This window comes from Notamacropus eugenii, chromosome 3 (genome assembly GCF_028372415.1).
Source record: "Notamacropus eugenii isolate mMacEug1 chromosome 3, mMacEug1.pri_v2, whole genome shotgun sequence".
In the NCBI taxonomy this organism is placed as follows: Eukaryota; Metazoa; Chordata; class Mammalia; order Diprotodontia; family Macropodidae; genus Notamacropus; species Notamacropus eugenii.
In genome coordinates, this window is record NC_092874.1 from 316,976,402 (window position 1) to 316,999,510 (window position 23,109).

Sequence of the window (23,109 nt, forward strand, 5' to 3'; positions counted from 1 at the left end):
AAGCTTCATGACAAGTTTCTATACATGTATGTAACATGGTATTAATTTCTTTTCTAGTCTCTCAGGCTGGATTTTCACTTTGCTTTATGCTCCATTAGAAGCCTTACCTCTTCTCTTCTGTCATTTTCAGAATTTCCTCAGATGTAACATTCTTTAGAACTTCAGATGGGACCTGAAGTGCTTCATATTCTTCAGGAGAAAGAACTAAAAGGATGTTAAGGAACTAACTGAAAACAAAATGCATGTAGAAGAGAAAAACAAATTCCTCTCGCTTATGGCCTAAAATCTAGCTTTAGGTACTTGGATAATTTGCACAGATTCCTGAGTCAGGAGGTGGTTTTCTATATGGTGTTAGGGTTACAAATGGCCTCTGAAGATATGATTTCATTTGTAATTCACAACAGGTTAAGAGAGGAGCAGGTTTACGCTGATTTTTATAGACAAAGAGCCTAAATCTCAGAGAGGCCGTCATGGTACCAGGAAGCAGAACCTAGGACGCTTTGTACTCCATCCCAACACCTAGAAATTTCCCAGACTATGACTCATCAAATCAAGTCTAATCAAAGGCTAGAGCCATCTACGGATCTTGGTCCCCAACATTATTTGAAATAATATCATTTACAAGGACCATCTACTCAACACTAAACAAGGAGAGCTAACAAATAGGTTGGGAGCAAAGAAACAGAAAAAAATCCCTAAGAGGGAAAGGTAGGGTTGCTTGATTAAAAAACAAAGTACTTTAAATTACCCATATTTGAAAATCTGTTGAAAGAACTTAGATGACTAGGTCCATTTCCACAGGAAAGAAAACAAAGAGAAAAGTTATTAAATTACAGTAAGAACATATCCATTAAGATACAAAGAATGTTTCTGATTGCTGAACAGAACACCAAGAGAGGCTTATTTTAAAAGAGACACATCTGTCCTAGACAGTATTATTTTACAGTGAAAAAATGCATTTAGTAGATTCACTATTATATCAAACTTATAAAAAAAATTGCTGGGGGCCAGAGCCAAGATGGCGGAGTAGAAAGACGCACATACACATAGCTCCGAACACACAAACCACAGAACGGCTAGAGGGGTGAATTCTGCACCCAGAGGCCACAGAATATTGGAGCGAGGGAGATTTCTGTTCCGGAGAGACCTGCAAACCTCTCGCGGGGGGTCCTTCGCGCTGTGGACTGGGCGCTGGGACTGGGAGCTGAGTGCAGCCCTGCAGCGGCCACGACACACCATGAGGAAAAGATCCGAGCGGGCTACGGAGATGGGATATCCTGCGGCCATGCGGGTCCCTCCACCCACAGAGGGACCTGCAAACCTCTCGCAAAAGGTCTGTCACGCTGCAGACGTGGAGCCCAGCCCAGACCTGCGGCGGCCACGGCTCGGAGAGGTACAGATCCGAGCAGGCTTCAGAGACGGGATCTCCAGCGGCGGCACAAGCCCCTCCAGCCACAGGTGACGAGAGTCGGTGAGAGAGTCTCTTTGGAGGGTCGAGAGGGGAGTGGGGTGCCCTCATGGCTCGCCCCCCCCCCACGGGCGGGAGCCTGGATCCATTGTGGAAGGTCTGTGCATAAACCCCCTGAGGGAACTGGGCCTGAGAGGCGGCCCTGCCCCGACCTGACCATCTGAACTTAATTCTCACACTGAATAGCAGCCCTGCCCCCGCCAAAAGCCCTAAGGCGGGAAGCAACATTTGAATCTCAGTCCCCAAACGCTGGCTGGGAGGACCAGGAGGCGAGGTGGGTGTGAGGAGAATATTCAGAGGTCAAGCCACTGGCTGAGGAGAATGCCCAGAAAAGGGAAAAGAAATAAAACTATTGAAGGGTACTTTCTCAGAGAAAAGACACTTCCTCCCTTCCTTTCTGACGAGGAAGAACAATGCTTACCATCAGGCAAAGACACAGAAATCAAGGATTCTGTGTCCCAGCCCACCCAATGGGCTCAGGCCATGGAAGACCTCAAAAAGAATTTGAAAATCAAGTTAGAGAGGTGGAGGAAAAACTGGGAAGAGAAATGAGAGGGATGAAAGAGAAGCATGAAAAGCAGATCAGCTCCCTGCTAAAGGAGAACCAAAAAAATGTTGAAGAAATTAACACCTTGAAAACTAGCCTAACTCAATTGGCAAAAGAGGTTCAAAAGGCCAATGAGGAGAAGAATGCTTTCAAAAACAGAATTAGCCAAATGGAAAAGGAGATTCAAAGGCTCACTGAAGAAAATAGATCTTTCAAAACTGGAATGGCACAGATGGACGCTAAGGACTTTATGAGAAAGACAGATATCACAGAACATAACGAGAAGATTTGAAAAATGAAGATAATGTGAAATATCTTATTGGAAAAACAACTGACCTGGAAAATAGAATCAGGAGAGACAATGTAAAAATTCTGGGACTACCTGAAAACCATGATCAAAAGAAGAGCCTAGACATCATCTTCCATGAAATTATCAAGGAAAACTGCCCTGAGATTCTAGAACCAGAGGGCAAAATAAATATTCAAGGAATCCGCAGAACACCGCATGAAAGAGATCCAAAAAGAGAAACTCCTAGGAGCATTGTGGCCAAATTCCAGAATTCCCAGGTGAAAGAGAAAATATTGCAAGCAGCTAGAAAGAAACAATTCAAGTATTGTGGAAATACAATCAGGATAACACAAGATCTAGCACCCTCTACATTAAGGGATCAAAGGGAATGGAATAGGATATTCCAGAAGTCAAAGGAACTAGGACTAAAACCAAGAATCACCTACCCAGCAAAACTGAGTATAATACTTCAGGAGAAAAAATGGTCTTTCAATGAAATAGAGGATTTTCAAATTTTCTTGATGAAAAGACCAGAGATGGAAAGAAAATTTGACTTTCTAACACAAGAATGAAGAGAACCATGAAAAGGTGAACAGCAAAGAGAAGTCACAAGGGACTTACTAAAGTTGAACTGTTTACATTCCTACATGGAAAGACAATATTTGTAACTCTTGAAACATTTCAGTATCTGGGTACTGGGTGGGAATACACACACACACACACATGCACACACGCACACACACATAGAGACAGAGTGCACAGAGTGAATTGAAGAGGATGGGATCATATCTTAAAAAAAAAAAATGAAATCAAGCAGTGAGAGAGAAATATTGGGAGGAGAAAGGGAGAAGTTGAATGGGGCAAATTATCTCTCATAAAAGAGGCAAGCAAAAGACTTATTAGTGGAGAGATAAAGAGGGGAGGCAAGAGAAAAACATGAGGTCTATCTCATCACATTCCACTAAAGGAAAGAATAAAATGCACATTCATTTTGATAGGAAAACCTATCTCATAATACAGGAGAGTGGGGGACAGGGGCACAAGCAGGGTGGGGGGGAGGATGGAGGGGAGGGTATGGGGAGGAGAATGCAATCCGAGGTCGACACTCATGGGGAGGGAAAGGATCATAAGAGAATAGAAGTAATGGGGGACAGGATAGGATGGAGGGAAATATAGTTAGTCCTATACAACACAACTAGTATGGAAATCATTTGCAAAACTACACAGATTTGGCCTATATTGAATTGCTTGCCTTCCAAAGGGAAGGGGTGGAGAGGGAGGGAGCTAAAGAAGTTGGAACTCAAAGTGTTAGGATCAATTGTAATGTTCTTACCAATGGGAAATAAGAAATACAGGTTAAGGGGTCAAGAAAACTATCGGGCCCTACAGGACAAAAGAGAAGACGGAGACAAGGGCAGGGAGAGAGGATAGAGGAGAGAGCAGATTGGTCACAGGGGCAATAAAAATGCTTGGGTTTGGGGGGGGGAGGGGAGAAAAGGGGAGAAAATTTGTAACCCAAAATTTTGTGAAAATAAATGTTAAAAGTTAAAAAAAAAAAATTGCTTCCTCACAGATCTTTGCTATGGTTTATAAATAAATATGAAGTAAAATACCAATAAAATAATAAAGTAACTTCACAATGTGATATCCCAGATAAATGTGTCTAATGTGACTTTATGGTACTCTAACTATAAAATACGATTAAAACTAGCTAAACTTCAATGATGTAATGAAAGCCTGAATGTCACTAAGGCAGAAAGCAAAGATTTCTCCAAACTCTAGAAATAAGGACAAGGTTCATTCAATACAGAATACCTACTATGTGACCAAGTTTTTCTTCAGCTTTTTATTGTTCAGGATGCCATGGAAGCGCATAAGGTATCAGAGGACATCTGTCCTCACTCTGGCTCTGCCTCTAAAGAGCTGTGTGACCCTAGCCAAGTCAATCTCTGTACTAAATGATCGCGAAAGTGCCTTCTGGCTCAGAAAGTTTTTAATGCCTTTTCAATGCATTAATTAAAAGCTATAAATTGGTTTTCTATCTACCAATAAATCAATAAGCATTTATTAAACACTATGTACCAGGCATTGTACTAGGCTTTTGGGATACAAAGACAACAAAACAGTTCCTGTCCTCATTCTATTAGGCAAAAGGTGTCAGACAACATTTACCCAAATAATTATGCTATATAAAGTAAATAGACAGCAAGGGGGAGGAGGGAGGCACCAGCAGCTGAAAAGAATTAGCAAAGCCTCATGTGGAAGGTGGCACATGAGCTAAGGTTTCAAGGAAATATTCTAAGAACCCAGGTGAGGAGAGTGGGCATTCCAGGCATGGAACCCAGTTTGAAATACACAAGAGGACTGAAGATCAGTAGAGACGAGGCACAGACAGCAACAACTGGTAGCTATCTGCATTGAGACGATGGTGAGACCCACGGCAGCTCATAAAGTCAGCAATAAAGTGAACAGAAGGCTCAGAGCAAGGTCTTGGGGCATCCTCACAGTCAGCATCACATGGAGCATGAAGAACCAGCAAAGGAGACTGAGAGGAAATGGTCAGAGAGGTAGAAGAACCAAGAGAATAACGCTGTGAAAATTAAGAGGTAAGGCTGGTCCATTTTGTCATATGCTGCAGAAAGGCCAAGCATATGAGGCCTGAGAATGCCATCACATTTGGCGATGAAGAGGCCCTGGGCAGAGCAATTTCCTAATTTTTAAAAATCACCAATCATTTCAAATTCCAAGTCTCTAATATGTATTAGTGGAAGGAATAAACCAATGGTCCGAAATATGCATGATGTTATGCATGCCTCCTATTTCTGGGAAACATGGATATTAAAAAGAATGCCCGTTTGGAACCCAAAGAGACGTGGGTTAAAATCTGATGACCAGAGGAAAAAAATCACTTAACCTCCGTGCACCTCAGTTTCCTCATGCGTAAAACAGACGTTCTAATAACCGTGCCTATCTCCCAAGGTTGTTGTGAGAGTCCAAGGAGCTAAACCTTCAAACACCGTATAAACTTCAGCTGTCACTATTCACACAGCTGTTTAATGAGCAAAACCCTCCTATTTGTGTGAGATCAGGGCATCTTGTGGGAAAAAAGAAGGCTTTGCCCCAGAAAGGATACGGTCTTCAAATTTATAAATTTCCTCTGGCTTGACACCATCAGCATGGCATGGGGGCAGGTAGGCAGATTCATCTTGTAGGTCATCTTGGGCCGCATCATTAACAAGAGCTTTTCAAAAAAGAAATCCATGCTGAAGTAAGAATACAATGAAATTATTTCATTTAGCTAGACCCCTATACTCACTATTACTTGGAACTCAGGACCACCCAAAGATTTAAGGATACCCCAGACTAGATATTTCTCCAAAAATGAAATAATTTCACTATCCAGATTATAACCCCCAGAAGTGTTACTGTCTTTGCTCTAAACTTCAATGACTCAGTTCAGTCAAGTCCTCCACATAAGATGAAGTGTCATTACATAAACAGTGAAATACAGAACACAACTTATATGGATCAAGAAAATAATCTTTAAGAAAAGAGGAGTGAGTTTCAAAGTGGCTGTAGTTTTACCAGTGACCCCTTTTTCATCTATGATATTTTCAGCTGCTCTGGCCACAGCTATGTTTAAAGTTTCACTGCCAACTTTGTTCATTCTTCTGGAGCTCAGAGCTCGCTTCTGTTTGGTGGTCCCAAAGGCCTCAATGCAGAAGTCCACCTGGCACAAAAAACAAATAGACATAAATAAATAAACCCAGTTTAAATCACAGTAAAAGTGACCCAGATACAATTTTGAGGATCTGTAAAAGTCTATGAGCTCTGGGTTTATAATGAAACAATTCACTGATAACAGAGATAATTCAGTGGTTTAAAAAAACCTGTCCGGAAGACAGCCTATGGTAAAAAAAAAAACCAAAAACAACTACCACTTCTCATTTATTTCCTTCAAAACCCAGACTGTGTATCACCTTCCACATGAAGCCTTTCCTGATTTCTTGGGCTGCCACAAGTACCTTTTCCACTCCCGATGACCCTGTTACCAATTTTGAATACATTTTTCATACATTTACAAATGTTCATGTTGCCCTCCTCAGTATATGCCCTACAGGCAACAATCTTCTCACTTCTCTGCCTCTCTAAAGCTGTGCCTGGCATATGGGAGGCACTCAAAACATTTTTGGTGACTGACTAGGATGTAGGAATGGGTAGAGAAATAAATCCCCTCAATGAGTTATTAGCGTTTTTTGCAACTGAAGGCTGGGCAAACAGTAGATAAGCTATAAATTATCTCTTATTTTATTGTCCTGAAGTACAGCTTTCCAAAATAATGAACAAACACTGTTAGGAAGCCACACAGTTTTCTCTAACACTGCTAACAAAATGAAAATCGCATTTGGAGAAAGTGACAATTCTCCCAGCAGATAGGTCTGGGTTTTTTGGTTCACACTGGTTTCTCTTAATTAGTTATGAGAACACTGACAGAAGTTGCCTTTGCAAGTAATGCTGCTACTTGGTATAGGGCTGGATATTATTCTCAGGATATGCCTCACCTCCCCAGTCTAAGCCTGTAACTTTTAGTCTTAGAGACTAAACAGGCTTAGAAATTTAGGACTCTGAAAGATTCAGGGCTTAGAAGAAGGTAGGTGGCTGCACGGTGGATAGAGCACTGGACCTCGAGTCAGAAAGACCTAAGTTCAAATCCAGCATCAGGCATTTACTAGGTTTATGACTCTGGGCAAATCACTTGTCTGCCTCAGTTTCCTCCCCTGTAACATGAGGATAATAACAGCATCTATCTCCCAGGGCTGCTGTTCTGCAAATCTTCAAATACTAGACAGACATTACACAAAGGCTGGTTGTTACTGATGTGGCTATGTACTGAGGGGGCGGACATAGTGCCAGGCCAGGAGTCAGTAAGACTCATATCTTCTTGAGTTCAAATCTGGCCTCAGACACTTACTAGCTCAGTCACCTGGGGGACAAGTCCCTTAACCCCGATTACCCCACTTCCTCATCTGTAAAAGAAGCTGGAGAAGGAAACAGTAAACCAGTCCAGTATCTTCGCCAAGAAAATCCCAAATGGACACAACTGAAAAATAACTAACAACACCACTGAGGATATCCAGTTCGGGCTAGATTTGACAGCTCAAGCACTGTGGGGAATTCTTGTGCCCAACTTTCCTGTCAATGTCCCTTTCCTTTTCCCCTCTCCCTGCTGAACACTGACTTCCCATTCCCCTTTCTCCCATCCCTGACAGAGAAAACCCCAAGCCTCTACTCTGGAAGGCCTACTGGCCCATTCCCCCTTCCCATACCCACAAGGAGATGGCTGCTCACAATGCCTGGGTAAGCAGGGAATCACCCACTATAATCCTCCCAGTAAGACTGAGGAAGGGGAGAAGGAAAGGGAGCAAGCATTTTTTTTAAGCATCTACTATGTGCTAAGCATTTTACAAACATGCCCTCATTTGATCACCTTCATGACTCTAGGCCCAGCCCAACCCTCTATCCACCCTCTACCACAGCTGCACCTTCCAGAACAGCTATCTATCCTGCCAAAGAGCCGGAGAATCCCTGGAGCTTCCTCATCTGCCCTGAGCTCAAATTAGAATGAGATCTCCTTGAAAGTGAGGACTATCTCCACTTTCTTTTGTATTCCTGGCATTGAGCACAGTCCTTGACACATAATAAGCACTTAATGAATGTTATTCATTCATTCACAAAAAGTTATTTACTATTGCTATCTGCACTGGTGAACTTCCCCCCATGGGCCTTGACAGCTGGGACTGTGTCTCATGAAAACTCTTTTTTTCTCCTAATACCTAGCACAGTGCTTACACTAGATACTGAATAACTGTAATATATTTAACTCTAAGACAAACACAAATGAGAAAAGTGAGCTACAATAAGCACACTAACAAAAATTCAGTAATACGTTAATAACATGCAACACTGCTAAATCATAAAGAATGCCAAGTAGGAAGAATACACAAAAATGTCCATATGCAATAATGAAAAGTAAAAGACGCAGAATTAAGAGAATTGTTTGCAAACTTAACTAAATCACTATACAGAATACATTCATATGCGCACACATGTGCACACACAGAGACGCGTACAATATGGGATGGGTAACACTTTGAAACTAAGTAAATTGCAACTGATATTTTAAGAGAAAGATTTTTTTGTTGTATAGCTCATTAAACATGAACATTTTAAAACATATAAATAAATAAAATGTACTTACCTCCCACCTCCTCGCACTGGAACAGTGGACTGTCACAATCATGACATAAATAAAATATAACACTCCCCGAGCAACGACAGCTCAAACAAGATTTCAGTTACTGGGCCAGAACCCCAGCAAGTCTGTTCTATTTTGTTCTGCATCTTAGCATCTTTTACACTGCAGGGACTCAAAAATTCTGCTGAATTCTGAACTCTAAGTGCAGAGGCATTAATTTGGGGGGACTGAGGGGAAGAGAATACACCGTAAAAACAGCAGATGACCTTTCTACATTATGCCTACATTAACTCCAGGTTACAGAATCTAAATTGATAACAAAATAATCTGGCAATAGCTGTTGAGGAATTCAACTTCTCTGTCCAGGCTGGGAAGCCCCCTAACAGCTTACTATCCATAACAGAGGCTCAGTGCACTTACCTGATCTCTGTAAGATTTGGTCTGATTTCCTAACGTAGTTTCGTGATCTTTCAAGTCATCTGAAGAAAGAAAAGCAAATTGTAAGGCTTTTCCTTCTATTATAATCACAATAATTTCATTCAAATCGCCACTATAAGTATCTATTTCAGGCTGTTTTCTACATCCACAATGTAGTCGAAAATTTTACCTAATAGCATAAAATATTCTACTTAGCAACTTAATGCTTAGAGAAGCAGAAAAAAAAGTAGGCATTCAATTCATTCAAACAAATTAAAATTACCACTATTCAATGTTAAGTTTACAATAAATCATTTTTTAAAAGACAATAATTTAAAGTACTCCCCTAGGTGGCACAGCCTGTTCCTTTATGTAAATTTCTTTTCAACAGATGTAAATCTTCTTCTGTTGTTTAAATTTTATGTTCTTTATAAAAGAAAGTCACAATATACTAAGATGCTAAAAAAACTTTCCAATTCAAGTAACTTTTCTTAAAAAGCTACTATATTCTTTAAACCGTATTTTAAATGAAAATTAAGAAAAAATGCACAATATTGCATAATACCTAGATATAACCATGTCAACATTCATACCCACTTTCACCAATCTTCCCCCCCTTAACTTCATGCCAACACATTTTCCTCTTATTGCATTTTCTAACTTTAGATCAAAGCTGAGCTTCAATTTCTCTGGCCCTGCCACTCCATTATTTTTAGCACTTTTTTAGGAAAAGAATTTCCCCTGATTCTTGAGAACACATTCTTAAACAGAGAGTACAACTGAAACAGTCTCACCATTGGAAGGAAGTAATAAGTACTAATGCTTAAAGGATATAGAGCCAGCCCCAGTTGGTCACCACAATGGATTTTTCTGAACCCTAATTTCCCACAGGAACAAATGTGATATAAACAGGGGACTGCATTCTGATTATGGAGTTGACCAACAGCTAATGCAAACATACAAAGGCAACTTCATAGAACCATCTGACAAGAACAAAATTATGCCTGAAAACAGTCACTGAATATCCAAACCTATAAGGGACCTGAGACATCATCTTTGTAAGCTACTGCAGAAATGTGAGTTATAAAATTAAACACACACACAGACACACACACACACACAAACACTACAACCATCTCGTCCATCTCATGTCATAGATGGCATTTCTGGGACCATTTGTTTAAAACTAACTAGTTAGTTGGCACCATGCCGGCAGGAGAACTCAAGCTTCCCAGGGCTCTCTCATTACAGCAGAATGCCCCTGATCCATCAAAGTTCTATAAAATAACCATAAGTATGCTACTGACACTCTTAACAGCTCACATTTGACTTCCACTAAATGGTGCTATGAGAAAGAAATCCTGCTCTCCCATAGAGAGTACAGCAAAGATCTAAAATGGGCACCAGACTGAAAAGTAATCAAGAAATTCAAAGAGAAACAGCAGCAAGTTCTTCTGGGCACAGATACATAGGCCTAAAATCTGCCAGGGATCTGGGGGACAGAATTCCTCAGTGCTCTGAGAGGGGACACTCCAAGAGGCCAGAAGCTCACAGCCCCCAAAGGGCCATAAGGTTGCAGAGCTCTGATCAGGCACATTTGAAGTGGTCAGGGTTTTGATGAACGAAGCTTACAGGAGGGCAGGGGGGTATACGAAGCCCACCAGTGAGCACCAAGGAACATGGAAGCCAGGAGCAGGAGCACTAGAAAATAGAGGACAAGACCAAACTCAAGCCTGACCACCACATCCAAAGCCGCAGAAGAGAAGAGTTTGGCCTTGACACAATGCCCCAAACAAGAAACTGAGGAAAAAAGAAAATACCAAACACCACATGTATAGAAATACGGGTTAAAAGGTGTCCGAGAAATAAACCCTGAAGAAGAGAGCACTACAATTAGAAAGAGAGCCTCAGAAAGGAAAAAATGGCTTGGCTCCAAGGACAAGAAGGTACCTGGAAAAAATGAAGCGCATGATAATGGGTGACGAGTTCAGAGGAAAGACCGGCCTGAATCGGGCCAGCAGGAATAACTTCAGCCCTCAGTAGAACAGCAGATGATCTCACTTCACTGTGGGATTCACTCAAGAATCAATCAAATCCTCTCTGGAATCCACTTCACATTTCTCAAGACAAAAGCTAAATTCAGTCTCTCAGTCCTTAAGTTGTATTAGTACTTTTTCTTTGTCTTTTCTACAACTAGTATGCATAACAGTCTCTCTAGAATGCACAGACTTTTCACAGAATTAAGTTAGTTCTAACAAGAGAGAAATTTTTCCTCACATTCTTTCTGACTCTACATTCTTTACAGATTCTCAAAAACCAAGGTTAACTCTTAAACACTTCTCTACTCTGCCTTAACTCCATGGAGAGAAAAACCTCACAACTAAAATCTCAATTTCTGGCTCCAAAATGTCTTTTCTGCTACATTCCATGTGACTCTTAAAGAGTCAGCCCATCTCAAGATAAAGTGTACATCTTAAAGGTACAGACTGTCTGTAACCTTTGTGGGGAGCACCTGGCCAAACAGGTGTCACATATGTAAAGAGAATTTCCATTAGCAATGGACTAGACTAACGCCCTTTAAACCGTGAGACTGCAGGATTCTATAATTTTCCATTAACTTTAAGTCATTTTTCAAACCCCATTTCCTACCAACAAGGTTCCTACACTCGTTCCCATTCAGGTTACGCAGAGTAGTAAAGAATGGGTGAACCTCAGTGATAATCACCTCAAAACCTATTCTTACATACATACATACAGGTGTATATAGATATATATGTATGTATGTATTTTAAAATCTGTGTAAATAACTTTTCAAATGAATTACTAAACAATGTATTTCCAAAATTTTACCTACAAAACGAAGACTGGCATAACTTCATCTTTTTAAAACGAATGACTTAAATCTTAAAAACCAAGCAATATATATAATGAGCCAAACAAAAGCTTTTAAAAGAACCTACCTGAAAACACTGGTTGCATGTTAAACAACTCAGCATCATATATTTCCATTTGGCCAGAGTTATTATTTAAAACACCAACAAAGTACCTGATAAAATAAAATAAAACCAACATTAACATATTACCAAGTTTTTTTTCACATTTCAGTGGTACTGACTCTCCATTCATAAATATTCAGAATTTACACTAAAATATACCGCATACTCTGTGAACCTTCTCTATATAGCTACACAAGTAGAATAGCATCATTATTTAAATATTTGAACTAAATATAGGAAAGTTCATAGGAATCCAATTTTAATCTAAGCTTTAAGGAACTGAAGAACGTGCACCCTCAGCAAGAGAGACATGGAGTACTGAATACAGAAAGAACCATGGTACATGCTGTCAAGAGGTAGTGGCTGTGTCAGTTTGTTTTATTTAGGTGCTTTTCTTTGTTACAGGAAGCAATTCCATGATGGGGATAGTGATGGATACTGGGAAATGACTGATGTTTTTAAACAGCACCAATAAAACATTAAAAAAAAAAGGCAGTTTTTATTTTCACATATATGCCGAATCTTGGATAACTTATAGTGGTTCTGGAGAGCCCATTTTGACAGACAGTATTATCATAGTACATATATGCAAATCATTTTATTCTTTAAATCAAATTAAAATCGTCCCTCCAAATTTATTTACCTTTTTATTTTCTTTTTAAAAAAATCTTCTTTCATGGTATAAAGTAAAACTTTAGGCTAATTCTGGTAGAGTTATCACAAGATAAGAATTAGTGAAATTTTTCCCACTGTACCAAGCAACCAGTTCTTTGTACCACGGAAGGCAAGTAGAGTTCCTTTCCCCAACTTCCACAAACAACACCGCCAGCCACAAGCCCCACCATCCTTTCACACCTGCATAAATTGTTGCATTTCAGTGCTCCAGTACCAAAGTTGTTTCCTACATAGGAAAGTCTGGCTGTTTCAGCGGCCTAAAAAAATGACGAAAAACAAAAGAATTATTTCATTATCAGTATCTAAAAGGTGTCTGCCATTGTTTTATCTTCTTTCCTAAAATGACCCAATATTCTCAAGACAGGGTTAGACACTGTTAGATAAGAATGAGAAATTTTAAAGCCTGGAGATTGGAGCCTTTAAGATCCCTAGGCTTTAACATAGCTGACCTACTATTTCATTTAAAAATAAACTGTAAGTCAATATCAATTTCCAGGATAATAATGGCAATCGTACTTATTATCAGAGTCTCTGATCTGAATGACAGCCTTGTGTCTACTGGGTAATCCAGAGTAACATTTTAGCATTTAATATTTATTAGATTATATAATATTATATTATATTTTAAACTTCAGTAAAAGTGATCCACAAACCGCAGCTGACAGTATCATAAAAATTTGAATCTAAGAATAAAGAATGATATTTGACTTAACTAATGAGTTCAATTATGAGCTGGTATTTAAAAGAAAAAATGAATTGTTAATGCCTGTTCAAGAACCATAATCCTTACTGAGGATACACTGACCCCTGGTGGTTTGTTTCGGTTGTGCTGATATGTTATCTTCAAGATAATTCTTACTTTTAATAACTGAGGCCTAGAAGTAAACACTTTCTTTGGGCACATATATTTTAAGCCTTAACTCTTGACTGATTTGTGCTAACTGGGGCTAGGGACAGATAAGCTAAGGAGCTCAGGTAGAGGCTCGTTCAATTCATGGAGCAGAGGATGTCTGTCCCCTGCAAGGAATCAATGAGAGAGAGAGACAGACAGCATGACTTTGTTTGAACTTGTACCAATTCCCAGATCAGACAGCCTTCTTCAAACACAAATACAAAAGATACCGTCCAGTGCTAGCTATAATCTATATTTATATCTATATGAAATGTATGCCTCTGTTCCCCCATCAGAGAAGATAAACTAAAAGCTGACTATATTAATGTCATATATTGAAAGTCTACGTGGACTAAATCAAAACAAAGGGAAGGTGTGATAAATTACCCAGGAAATTTGAAAAGTGGGTACAGCAAAACGAAATCCAAACCTGAGCTGAATGATCCAGATTATTTGCCTACAATTTGTAAATTCACCATAAAGTTATTGAATTTTGTGCCTTAATTAGGTTGTGACCAAGGAGCCAAGAGTCCGTTTTCATCTATTTTTCTTTTTGTAAAAAAAAATAGACTGATACAAGGTTTGCCAAAATAGATTATTAAATAGTTAAATAAATAAATAAAATCTCAGAAATCAATGAAGCTCTGTCCTAACATCTCAGAATCAGGAGCCAAAAAGAGCTCAGGAGGTTGGAACAGTGGGACAAATCCAAGATGAAATTTAGAGATAAACAGATGAGCTGCTAAAGAATTTCAACAGGTAACTTTCAAAAGAGTTATCAACAACCAGGAATGAGTCAGTCATCTGGTTAAATAAAGGCTCAAAATCACTAATAAGAGAAATGTTAAAGTAAAATAACTAAGGTTCTGCCTCAAATCAATCAGAATGGAAAAGATGACAAAAGAGCAAAACACTAAATGACTGAAGGGCTGTGGAAAGACAAGAACATTAATCCAGTGAAAGAGTGAACTGGTCCAACCATTCTGGAGAACAATTTGGAACTATGCTAGAAAAATCACTAACTGTGTATGCCAGTACTAAGCACATACACCTAACAAATGTCAGAGAGGGAAAGTTTTACCATGTATACAAAAATACTGGTAGCAACATTAAAAAAAATATTTTATTTTTCCCTATCACATATGAAAACCATTTTTAACATTTTTAAGTCTTGCGTTCCGAATCCTATCCCTCCGCTCACCCTCCCTGAAACAGTGAGCAGTCTGATATAGGTCATACACGTGTAATCATGTAAAACATATTTTTACGTTAGTCATTTTGTGGAAGAAAACGAGAAAGGAAAGCTTCAGTCTGTATTCAGATGCCCTAAGTTCTGTCTCTGGAGGCAGATGGCATCTTTTATCATGAGCCTCTTGGGACGTCTTGGATCGCAGCATTACTGAGAATAGTTAAGGCATTCACAGTTCTTTATCGTACAATGCTGTTGTTACTAAGCACAACATTCTCTGGTTCTGCTCACTTCACTCTGTATTAGTACATGTAAGTCTGTTCAAGCTTTTCTGAAATCATCCTGCTTAGCATTTCTTGTAGTACAATAATATCCCATTACAATCATATACAGCAACTTATCAGTCATTCCCCAATTAAGGGGCATCCCCTTAATTAAGAATTTCCACTTCTTAGTCACCACAAAAAGAGCTACTATAAATATTTTTGTACAAATAGGTCCCTCCCCTTTGTTTTGATCTTTTTAGTGCAGTGAGTGGTATTGCTGGGTCAAAGGATATGCACGGCTTTACAGCCCTTTCGGTACAGTTCCAAACTAGACAGCAACATTGCTTTCACATCACCTTCATTTCTGAATTTATCTGACCTCTACTTTCCATTAAGCAAGTCACCCCTTTGGACAAAAGGGAAAAAAAGGGGGAAGGAAAGTAGTTCATCAAAATGATGCGCATCAATTGAGTCTGACAGGACATGAAATGTTCCTCACCTGTCACAGACCACTGAGAAGGAGAGAGGGAAGTCAATCTTCCCAACTCTCCCCCAAGGCCAATTTTGGTCATCGTAGCTGCACAGAACTCAGTTTTACCTTTTTTGGTCTTTCTTTCTGCAATACAGTCACTGTGTATATTATTATCCTACCTCTCATCACTTCATTCTGCATCACACATATTGATACCAATCTTCCCATACTTCTGTGTATTAGCTATTTGCAGCAATCTTTTTGTGCTAAAAACGGAAACAGAGTAGACACCTACATAAAGAGAGTGACTGAACAAAGTGTATATGAATGTAATGGAATAATAGTGTGCTGTAAGAAATAATGATTTTGAAGAAGTCAGAGGAACTTGGGAAAACAGCATGGAACAGTGGATAGGACAACGAACTCAGTTAAGAAAGGCGGGTTCAAATCCCACCTTAGACACTTATTCTATCTGACTCTACCTACCCTCTTTATACCTCAGTTTCCTTATCTGCACAAGGGGGTTAAACATGATGGCTGTTAAGGTTTTCTTATGGGTCTAAATCTATGACCCTATAACTTGAAGAAAGCCAAGAGAACAATTTAGATGATGACCACGGTAACATAAAGGAAAGCACCCCTAAAGACATCAGAACTCTTCTTCCTCGTAGCAGAGAGGGGATGGGCTACAGATCTGGATGCAGAACCAGGCGTCTGTAATCAAGGACTGAGAACTGGAAGGGAACTGCTTCATCCAACCCTCTCATTTCATAGAGAGGTGGACTTGCCCAGAATCATAGTGGTAATAAGTGACAGGGCTGGAATGTGAACCCAAGGCTTTTAAAATGCTGCACTTTTTCCATAGTGTGTGCCTGATTTGTTGATCTGATTTGTTTAACTATACTTGTTAGTGGAAAGATAAATCATTGAAAAGTGAAACATATCAAAAGCATCAACAAAATATTTATTTTTAAAATATCTGGGGATGAATGTAAAATTTTTAAAAAATCCTGTAGTACAGGATTGGAGAGCTGTGGATAAATAACAATTTCTACGAACGAGGCATCTGCTGACTACAACCTCAATTATGTCAATAACATATGACATGGTTACAATAAAAGGATCTTAGACTGTATTAACAGAAGTTAATAATCTCACTATAGTCTGTATTGATCAGAGCATGTTTGGAATTTAACTTCATTCAGTTCCAGGCAAACACTGTATGAGGGACACTGACAAACGAAAGTACATTGAGAAGGGGGGCAGAGACAATGATCAAAGAACAAAGTTATGAAAATCAACTGAAGGAACTGAAGATACTGAATTGGGGGAAAGACAGGGAAATAAGAGCTGTCTTCAATATGTGAAGGACTTTCATGTGAAAAGGGACTAAGATTCACTCTCCTTGGCCCCTGAGCAGAACCAGGACCACAGGACACAGGCAGGTTTCAGTTCAAGTAAAGACCCCTGCTAGTTTTCTTTAAAGCTCAGCTCAGAAGCCACTTCCACAGGGCCTTTCTTGCTCTTCAGATGTTGGGGCATCCTCTCTCACCCCCCAAATGACTACGAACACACTTATATGCGTACACGAGGTCTCCTCTGACGGTATTTAGTGCCTTCTAAAATCAGAGGCTGCTTCACTTTTACCTCTGCACCCCTAGCACCCAGCAGACCCAAGCACAGCATGTACCTGACTGGGACTTAAACAGCTTAGGAGCATTTTAATCAGCTCTGCCCGGTCCCCATGAGGCAAAGCTGTTCTCATTCTGGGTCAGCGCCCGCTTCCAGGCACACACCACCTTGTAAAAAAAGACAAAACTACTGAGGGACTCACCAAAATCCTCCTGAACTTCTTCCTGGGGTTGGTGGTGTCTTTGCTCTTGTACAAGGAAAAATTCACATTCTCAGCGTTGTGGAGTTTCCCATTGGAAAACTGAACTGCAATAAATGCACAGAAAATGATCAACGAAGTGGCGCTGAATGCAGAGTGGACTTCTAAAAGAGTTCCATTAATGTAATTAATAAAAACAGGAAAGCCCTTCAATCCCCAGTTCTGGGCTACAGTATCTACGAACGTCACAGAAAGCGAATCCTACCAGACCCTTCCTATGTGAGAGGTAACAAGAGAGGACGCTGGCTTTGGCTACAGAGTGAGAAGAGGATGGAGACCAAGGACTAGGGGCAAGCACAGTCATTTTAGAATATTTCCCTGGGTCCTGAGGGAGAGACCGAGGGAAGTCTGGGGACAAACAAGTGCTCTGATGGAGGACAGCTAGACAGGAGAAAGGCCAGCCAGCGCATGGGGACTAAGGGCAGGAGGGGGCACTGCAGGGGGCATCGGGTCACACGGACCCCCGAGGACAGCCTCCCTGACCGGCGCGCGGACAGACTGTAAGGCACGACCTGAAGGAGCTGTAGGTGTACTGTGCGTTTTACAGAGACGGTGTATCCACAGTGAGAAGGGGGGTGGAGAGGGAAGAGAGTTGCCCGTACGCAAACACTGGTGCATCTGCCGGGTGCGCTGAGACGGGCCCCGGGAGAGCTTCTGATGCCCGATGAAGTGGGGAGTGGGCTGTGCTCGTCCTTCGTGGCCTGACCCGCCCTTGACCCTGCTCTGAGGGGGAGGGCCGGCCGCTCACCAGCCTCACCCCCTCCACAGCCGTCCGGGCCGGTGGGCTGGTCATCCTCAGGACGCCTGGAGCCGGCCCGGCATGCACCGGGAGGCCCTGCCCTTTCACGAAGGCCCTTCGGCGGCTTGTCCGGGCGCTCGAGGCCCTCACCACCCAGCGCCTCCTGGACATGTAGGGAGCACGGAGGCCGGCGCTGGGCGAGAGCTGGTCTAAGTCATGCCTCTGGCACTACAAGCGCCGGTCCCGACGCGGGCGCGCACGGTCCTCACAGCCCCTAAGGGAGGGGGTAAAGCTGCTCTGCCGCCCCCGGCCTTACCCAGAGCAGCCTTCTGCCCTTCGCCCGGCTCCCCGCAGTACTGCCACGTTGCAAACGCAGACATGGCCGGAGCAGATCCCCCGGAACCCACGGCCACGGCTCGGTCCGCGCTCCACGGAGCTCACATGTGGAGCTTCCAGTCACCAAGCTCCCCAATCCCGCTTCCACCGGAAGAGGCGGGGCCGCGGGGCCGGAAGAACCGCCCTACCCGGGCCTTCCCCAATCCCCGCCTCCTGAAGACCTGTCGATTTAGCCTCCGCTTCTCAGCTGATTGGTTGTCTCCTCAGAAGCACCGCCTCCTAACGCCTACTGGCTGGTCTCTCCTCAATCCAGCTTCCTACGGCTGTCCGGTTCAGTCCCTCCTCCCAAGCCCCGCCCATTGAAGCCTCGGGTTCGTCATCGCCCTCTAAGCTCCGCCCCCTGAAGCCGTCGGCTCCTCCCCTTGTCCAAGCTAGTGGCTGGGCGGTCCGAGCGTCTTCGCACGCCTGGTCCGGGTCTGTTAGCTTCCACCTGCCTCAGTTTCCCTATCTGTATAATGTGGATGATAACAATAGCGTCTAGTGCTTCCTAAATGCTCCTTCTTCTTACCAGTCCCCCATGCCTCCAACACACCGTGAGCTGGAGCTGATGACAGCCCAGGTGAAGGCTGGAGCTCCTATGAGGACCATGAGGATCACTGGGGGCTGCGGACTCAATGGGCAAACAGCATCTGTCCAAGGTGCTGACAGTGATGGGGACCTCCTGACTGCAGGTCCGTACCCCCTCTGCTCTCAGGAGGGGCTGGGCAAAAATCCACTTGGTGACTTTTCAGCGTGAGCTTCACTTTCTTGTCTGGTTAGAAAAAACAAAACAAAGTGTCTTAAACAAATCACTCAGGACAGGGGTGGGAGGAGTGGAAGAAACAAATTAAATCATTCCTAAGAACGGGTGGATCAGAGAATGAATCCAAGAAACAACAGGCAATTTCATCAGAGAGAATGACAGGAACAAAAGGTTTGGGATGTAACTAAAGCAGGACTCCATAGTAAATTTATATCTAAGTCCAAAAATTAAGGAAAGACAAAGCATAGGTTGGTAAGGGGACGACTGAAAAGTAAAGAGCTAAATAACAAAGCAAATCCTGAAAATCAAAGAGCTGAACAACATGGAAAGAAGAAAAACCACCAAACCGATCGATGAAATTAGGAGCTGTTTGTAATAATAATTACAAAGTTAACTAGTTCCATTTGAAAAGAAAAAACAAAGTGCCAGCATCAAAAATGAAAAGAATTTATAAAAAATTAAGATAAAGGAAGCTATCAAAGTATTTTGTCCAATTATGGGGTCAACAGACAAATTAAATAGAAAACATTTATTAAAAAATTTAAATACTCGTTAAAAGAAGGTAACCAAGAACTTAACACATCAGAAAAAATAAATTGGACAAGCCATAAATGAACTCAAGAAACTCCTCCCGTTACTATATGTATTTACAAGTGAATTGTATCAAACATTCAAAGAATAGTTAATTCCTGTATTATATAATGTTTTTTGCAAAAAAATTGGAAATCACGTTTACTACCAAACTTTTTCTATTATTACTAATATAGTCTTGATACCTAAATCAAGAAGAGACAAAAAAGAGAGAAAACGATATAGGCTAATATCCTTAACAAATATTGATACAAAATATTAAATAAAATATCAAAGAGGCTACAATAGTATATTAAATAGATTAGATACTTGTCCAAGTTAGATTTATACCATGACTATAGGGGAGGTTCAATATTAGGAATAACATAGTTTATAATAGCTCGTATAAATAAAAATTAGTTATACCAATATGTTCTGAGAAAGTTTTTGACAAAATTCAAAGTCTATTAAAGAACAAACAGCCTCACGTATTAAAAATCACAGAAATAAATGTATCTTTCCTTAAGATAGCAAATAGTTTCTTATGTAAAACAAAGAGCCAACATTATAAGTAGTGAAGAAATTCGATAGTCCTTTACAAATAAGATCAGAGGTAAAGCACAAATGTCCAGAGACAACACTGTCATTTAATAGAGTGTCAGAAATGCTAACTATAGTGAAAACAAGAAAAAGAAATTGAGGGAAGGAACCTAGACAAATAAGAAGTTTTTGCAGAGGTATGATGCTCTATTTAGAGAACTCTAAAAGAATCAAATAAAACATTAATTGAAACAGTAATATTTTCTTGTACACCTGGCTCTGAGTGATAGGAGAGTGAGGGACACAGGAAGAAAGTGTCTGACAGTAAGCCCCAAGGGCCCTTTTCTTACAAGGTCCAAATCCAGTGGCTTTCTCTCAAACTTCTCAACTTCCTTACGGTATTTGACAATACTCACCAGCCTCTCCCAGTAAACACTCTCTCCTCTCTCAAGGTTTCTGGTACTACTCTCTCTTGCTTTTCCTCCTATCTTTTTGACTATTTCTTCTCCACTTTCTTTTCTGTATAACACTCCTTAACTATGATACTATCCTGCATTTTCTCTTTTTTCTCTGTACTTTCTCACTTGGTGACCTCATCACTGCCATGAATTTAATTATCATTTCTGTGCAGATGATTTTTATTTTTAAAATATATTTTTATTTTGTTACGCCTCCCAATTACATTTAAGATTTTAAATGTTTCTTTTACAAATACATTTTATTTCATTAAATATTTCTCAATTGCATACACAAAAATTTTGACATTCATTTTTAAAAATTTTGAGTTCTGAATTCTCTATCCCTTGAGAAAGTAAGCAATATGTTATTGATCATACATGTGAAGTCATGCAAAACATATTTCCACATTAGCCACATTGGGGAAAAAACCATACCAAAAGACAAATGAAGTGGAAAAAGGTATGCTTCAACTTATGCAGATGATTTTTAAATCTATATCCAGCACTAATCTCTTTTCTGATCTTTAAGTTGTGCATCTTTGGTTACTTATGGGAAATTTCAAACTGGCTATCCTGCAGGTATCTCAAATTCAACAAATTCCAATGAAGCTGATTCTCTTCCTCCCCCATCCCAACCACTACTCTCGGAACATCCTTATTTCTGTCAAAGGCACTATTATCTTCCCCATTAGAATGTGAGTTCCTTGAGAGCAGGAACTATCTTCCTTTTTCTGTTTCTATCCCCAGTACTTAGTGAGGTGCTTTACACATAGTAAGCATTTAACAAATGCTTATTCATTCATTGTGTCACCCAAGGTCACAACCTCAGTGCTGTCTTCCAGTTCTTACTCTCTCCACTTTATATCCAATCATTTGCCAAAATTTCTGGTTTTTACTTTCACTACATTTCTCACTTCTGTCACTTTATTTTTACTGGGGCACTGGTTCAGATTCTTGTCAACTCTTGACTGGACTATTGCAATCAACTCCATGTTGGTCTACCAGCCTCAAGCCTCTTAACCTCTCTGATCTAGCCTCTGTTCAGCTGTCAAAGTGATTTTCCTCCAGCAGGCAACTGATCATGTTACTCCTTTACTCCACAAACTTCAGGGACCTCTTATCACTTCTGAGATTAGATATAAATTTCTGTTTAGCTTTTAAAACCCTTCACAACCTGACCCCAACCTAGCTCTCCCGAATTATAATACATTACTCTCCTCATACACTCCCTCATTTCAGTCATACTCCTCCTCCAGGCCTGGAATATACTCCTTCCTCACCTCCACTTTAAAGAATATCTTGTTTCCTTCAAAAATCAACTCAAGAAGGACCTTCTACATTATACGTTTCTGATCCTCCCAACTGCTGGTATCCTTCCCAAAATTATCTTGTATTTAATTTTTATACATTTTATGCCACAGGGATTATTTGCTCTGGTTCTGTGGAAACAGACATATACTGTGACCTCTTGCTTTGCTTAAGATTGATGCATTAATTCCTTATTGGTTCCTATGACCGAGGATCATGTGAAAGAGGACTGAGAGATAAGCCAGGAAGAGCTACTCACTCTCTGGGCTAAAGGATACACGAGGAGAGGTGGCTTCCATTGAAGATAGGGAATTGGCAGAAGTTTCTTATGGAAACACAGGTTGGACAAAGGATCTCTAATGACTTCTTCCTTAACCCCATTGGTGGAACTCTTTTGTGGAGCTCCCAGGTTCTAAACCTATTGTGTAAGGTCCAATTATAAGATAATTGCTAGGTAAAAAGGGAGAGAAAAAAACAACAAAGAACAAAATCACACTGTTTCATATAAAAAAAATTGCTGCGGCCTGGCTCAATGAAACCTCACTCCAGATCAAACTTCGGATGCTGAGTTCCTGACCTAACCAGCCCTCTCCTCAAGGCTTTTATTGGGGCCTCTTCCTACAGTTGATGCCTCAATTACTTTCCATCATTTGCATAAAATTCTTTTTGATATTATGTTGTGACTCATTGCCTTCGAGTTCTCATGATTGCTGAACTCAGGTCCTTTGTAGTCAACAGCTTCAAATCCTTTTAAAAGGGACTTCTTTGCTGGAACACAACCAATTGCCAGCTCTCCCTTAGATTTCAGGAGCTAGGAAGAAGGAACGACCTTAAAAGTGGTTATGGTGGTATAACAAACATGCAACAAAGAATATGCTTGTCTGTGATTTTGAGATTGGATCTGGCTGTCTCTTCTGATTTCTGCTTTTTTTCCCTGATCACCAAATAGTGATATTAAGAGATGGATATTTCTAACTTCTTCATGAGTTTTAGAGTTT

The 23,109-nt window shown here is 40.7% G+C and overlaps 1 protein-coding gene across 1 annotated transcript in view; it reads right to left on the reverse strand.

Annotated features, from left to right (window-relative positions):
* POLR1E (RNA polymerase I subunit E) overlaps positions 1–18,686 on the reverse strand; it is a 28,021-nt gene extending 9,335 nt beyond the window's left edge. The window contains exons 1-8 of the mRNA XM_072596769.1: positions 18,414–18,686; positions 17,302–17,405; positions 12,829–12,905; positions 11,938–12,023; positions 8,981–9,039; positions 5,890–6,034; positions 5,438–5,545; positions 108–204 (exon numbers count right to left, since the gene is read on the reverse strand). Coding sequence (XP_072452870.1) covers positions 108–204; positions 5,438–5,545; positions 5,890–6,034; positions 8,981–9,039; positions 11,938–12,023; positions 12,829–12,905; positions 17,302–17,405; positions 18,414–18,477 — 740 coding nt within the window. The 5' untranslated portion in view covers positions 18,478–18,686. The remainder of the gene's footprint in view (positions 1–107; positions 205–5,437; positions 5,546–5,889; positions 6,035–8,980; positions 9,040–11,937; positions 12,024–12,828; positions 12,906–17,301; positions 17,406–18,413) is intronic.
* Between the last annotated feature and the right edge of the window lie 4,423 nt (positions 18,687–23,109).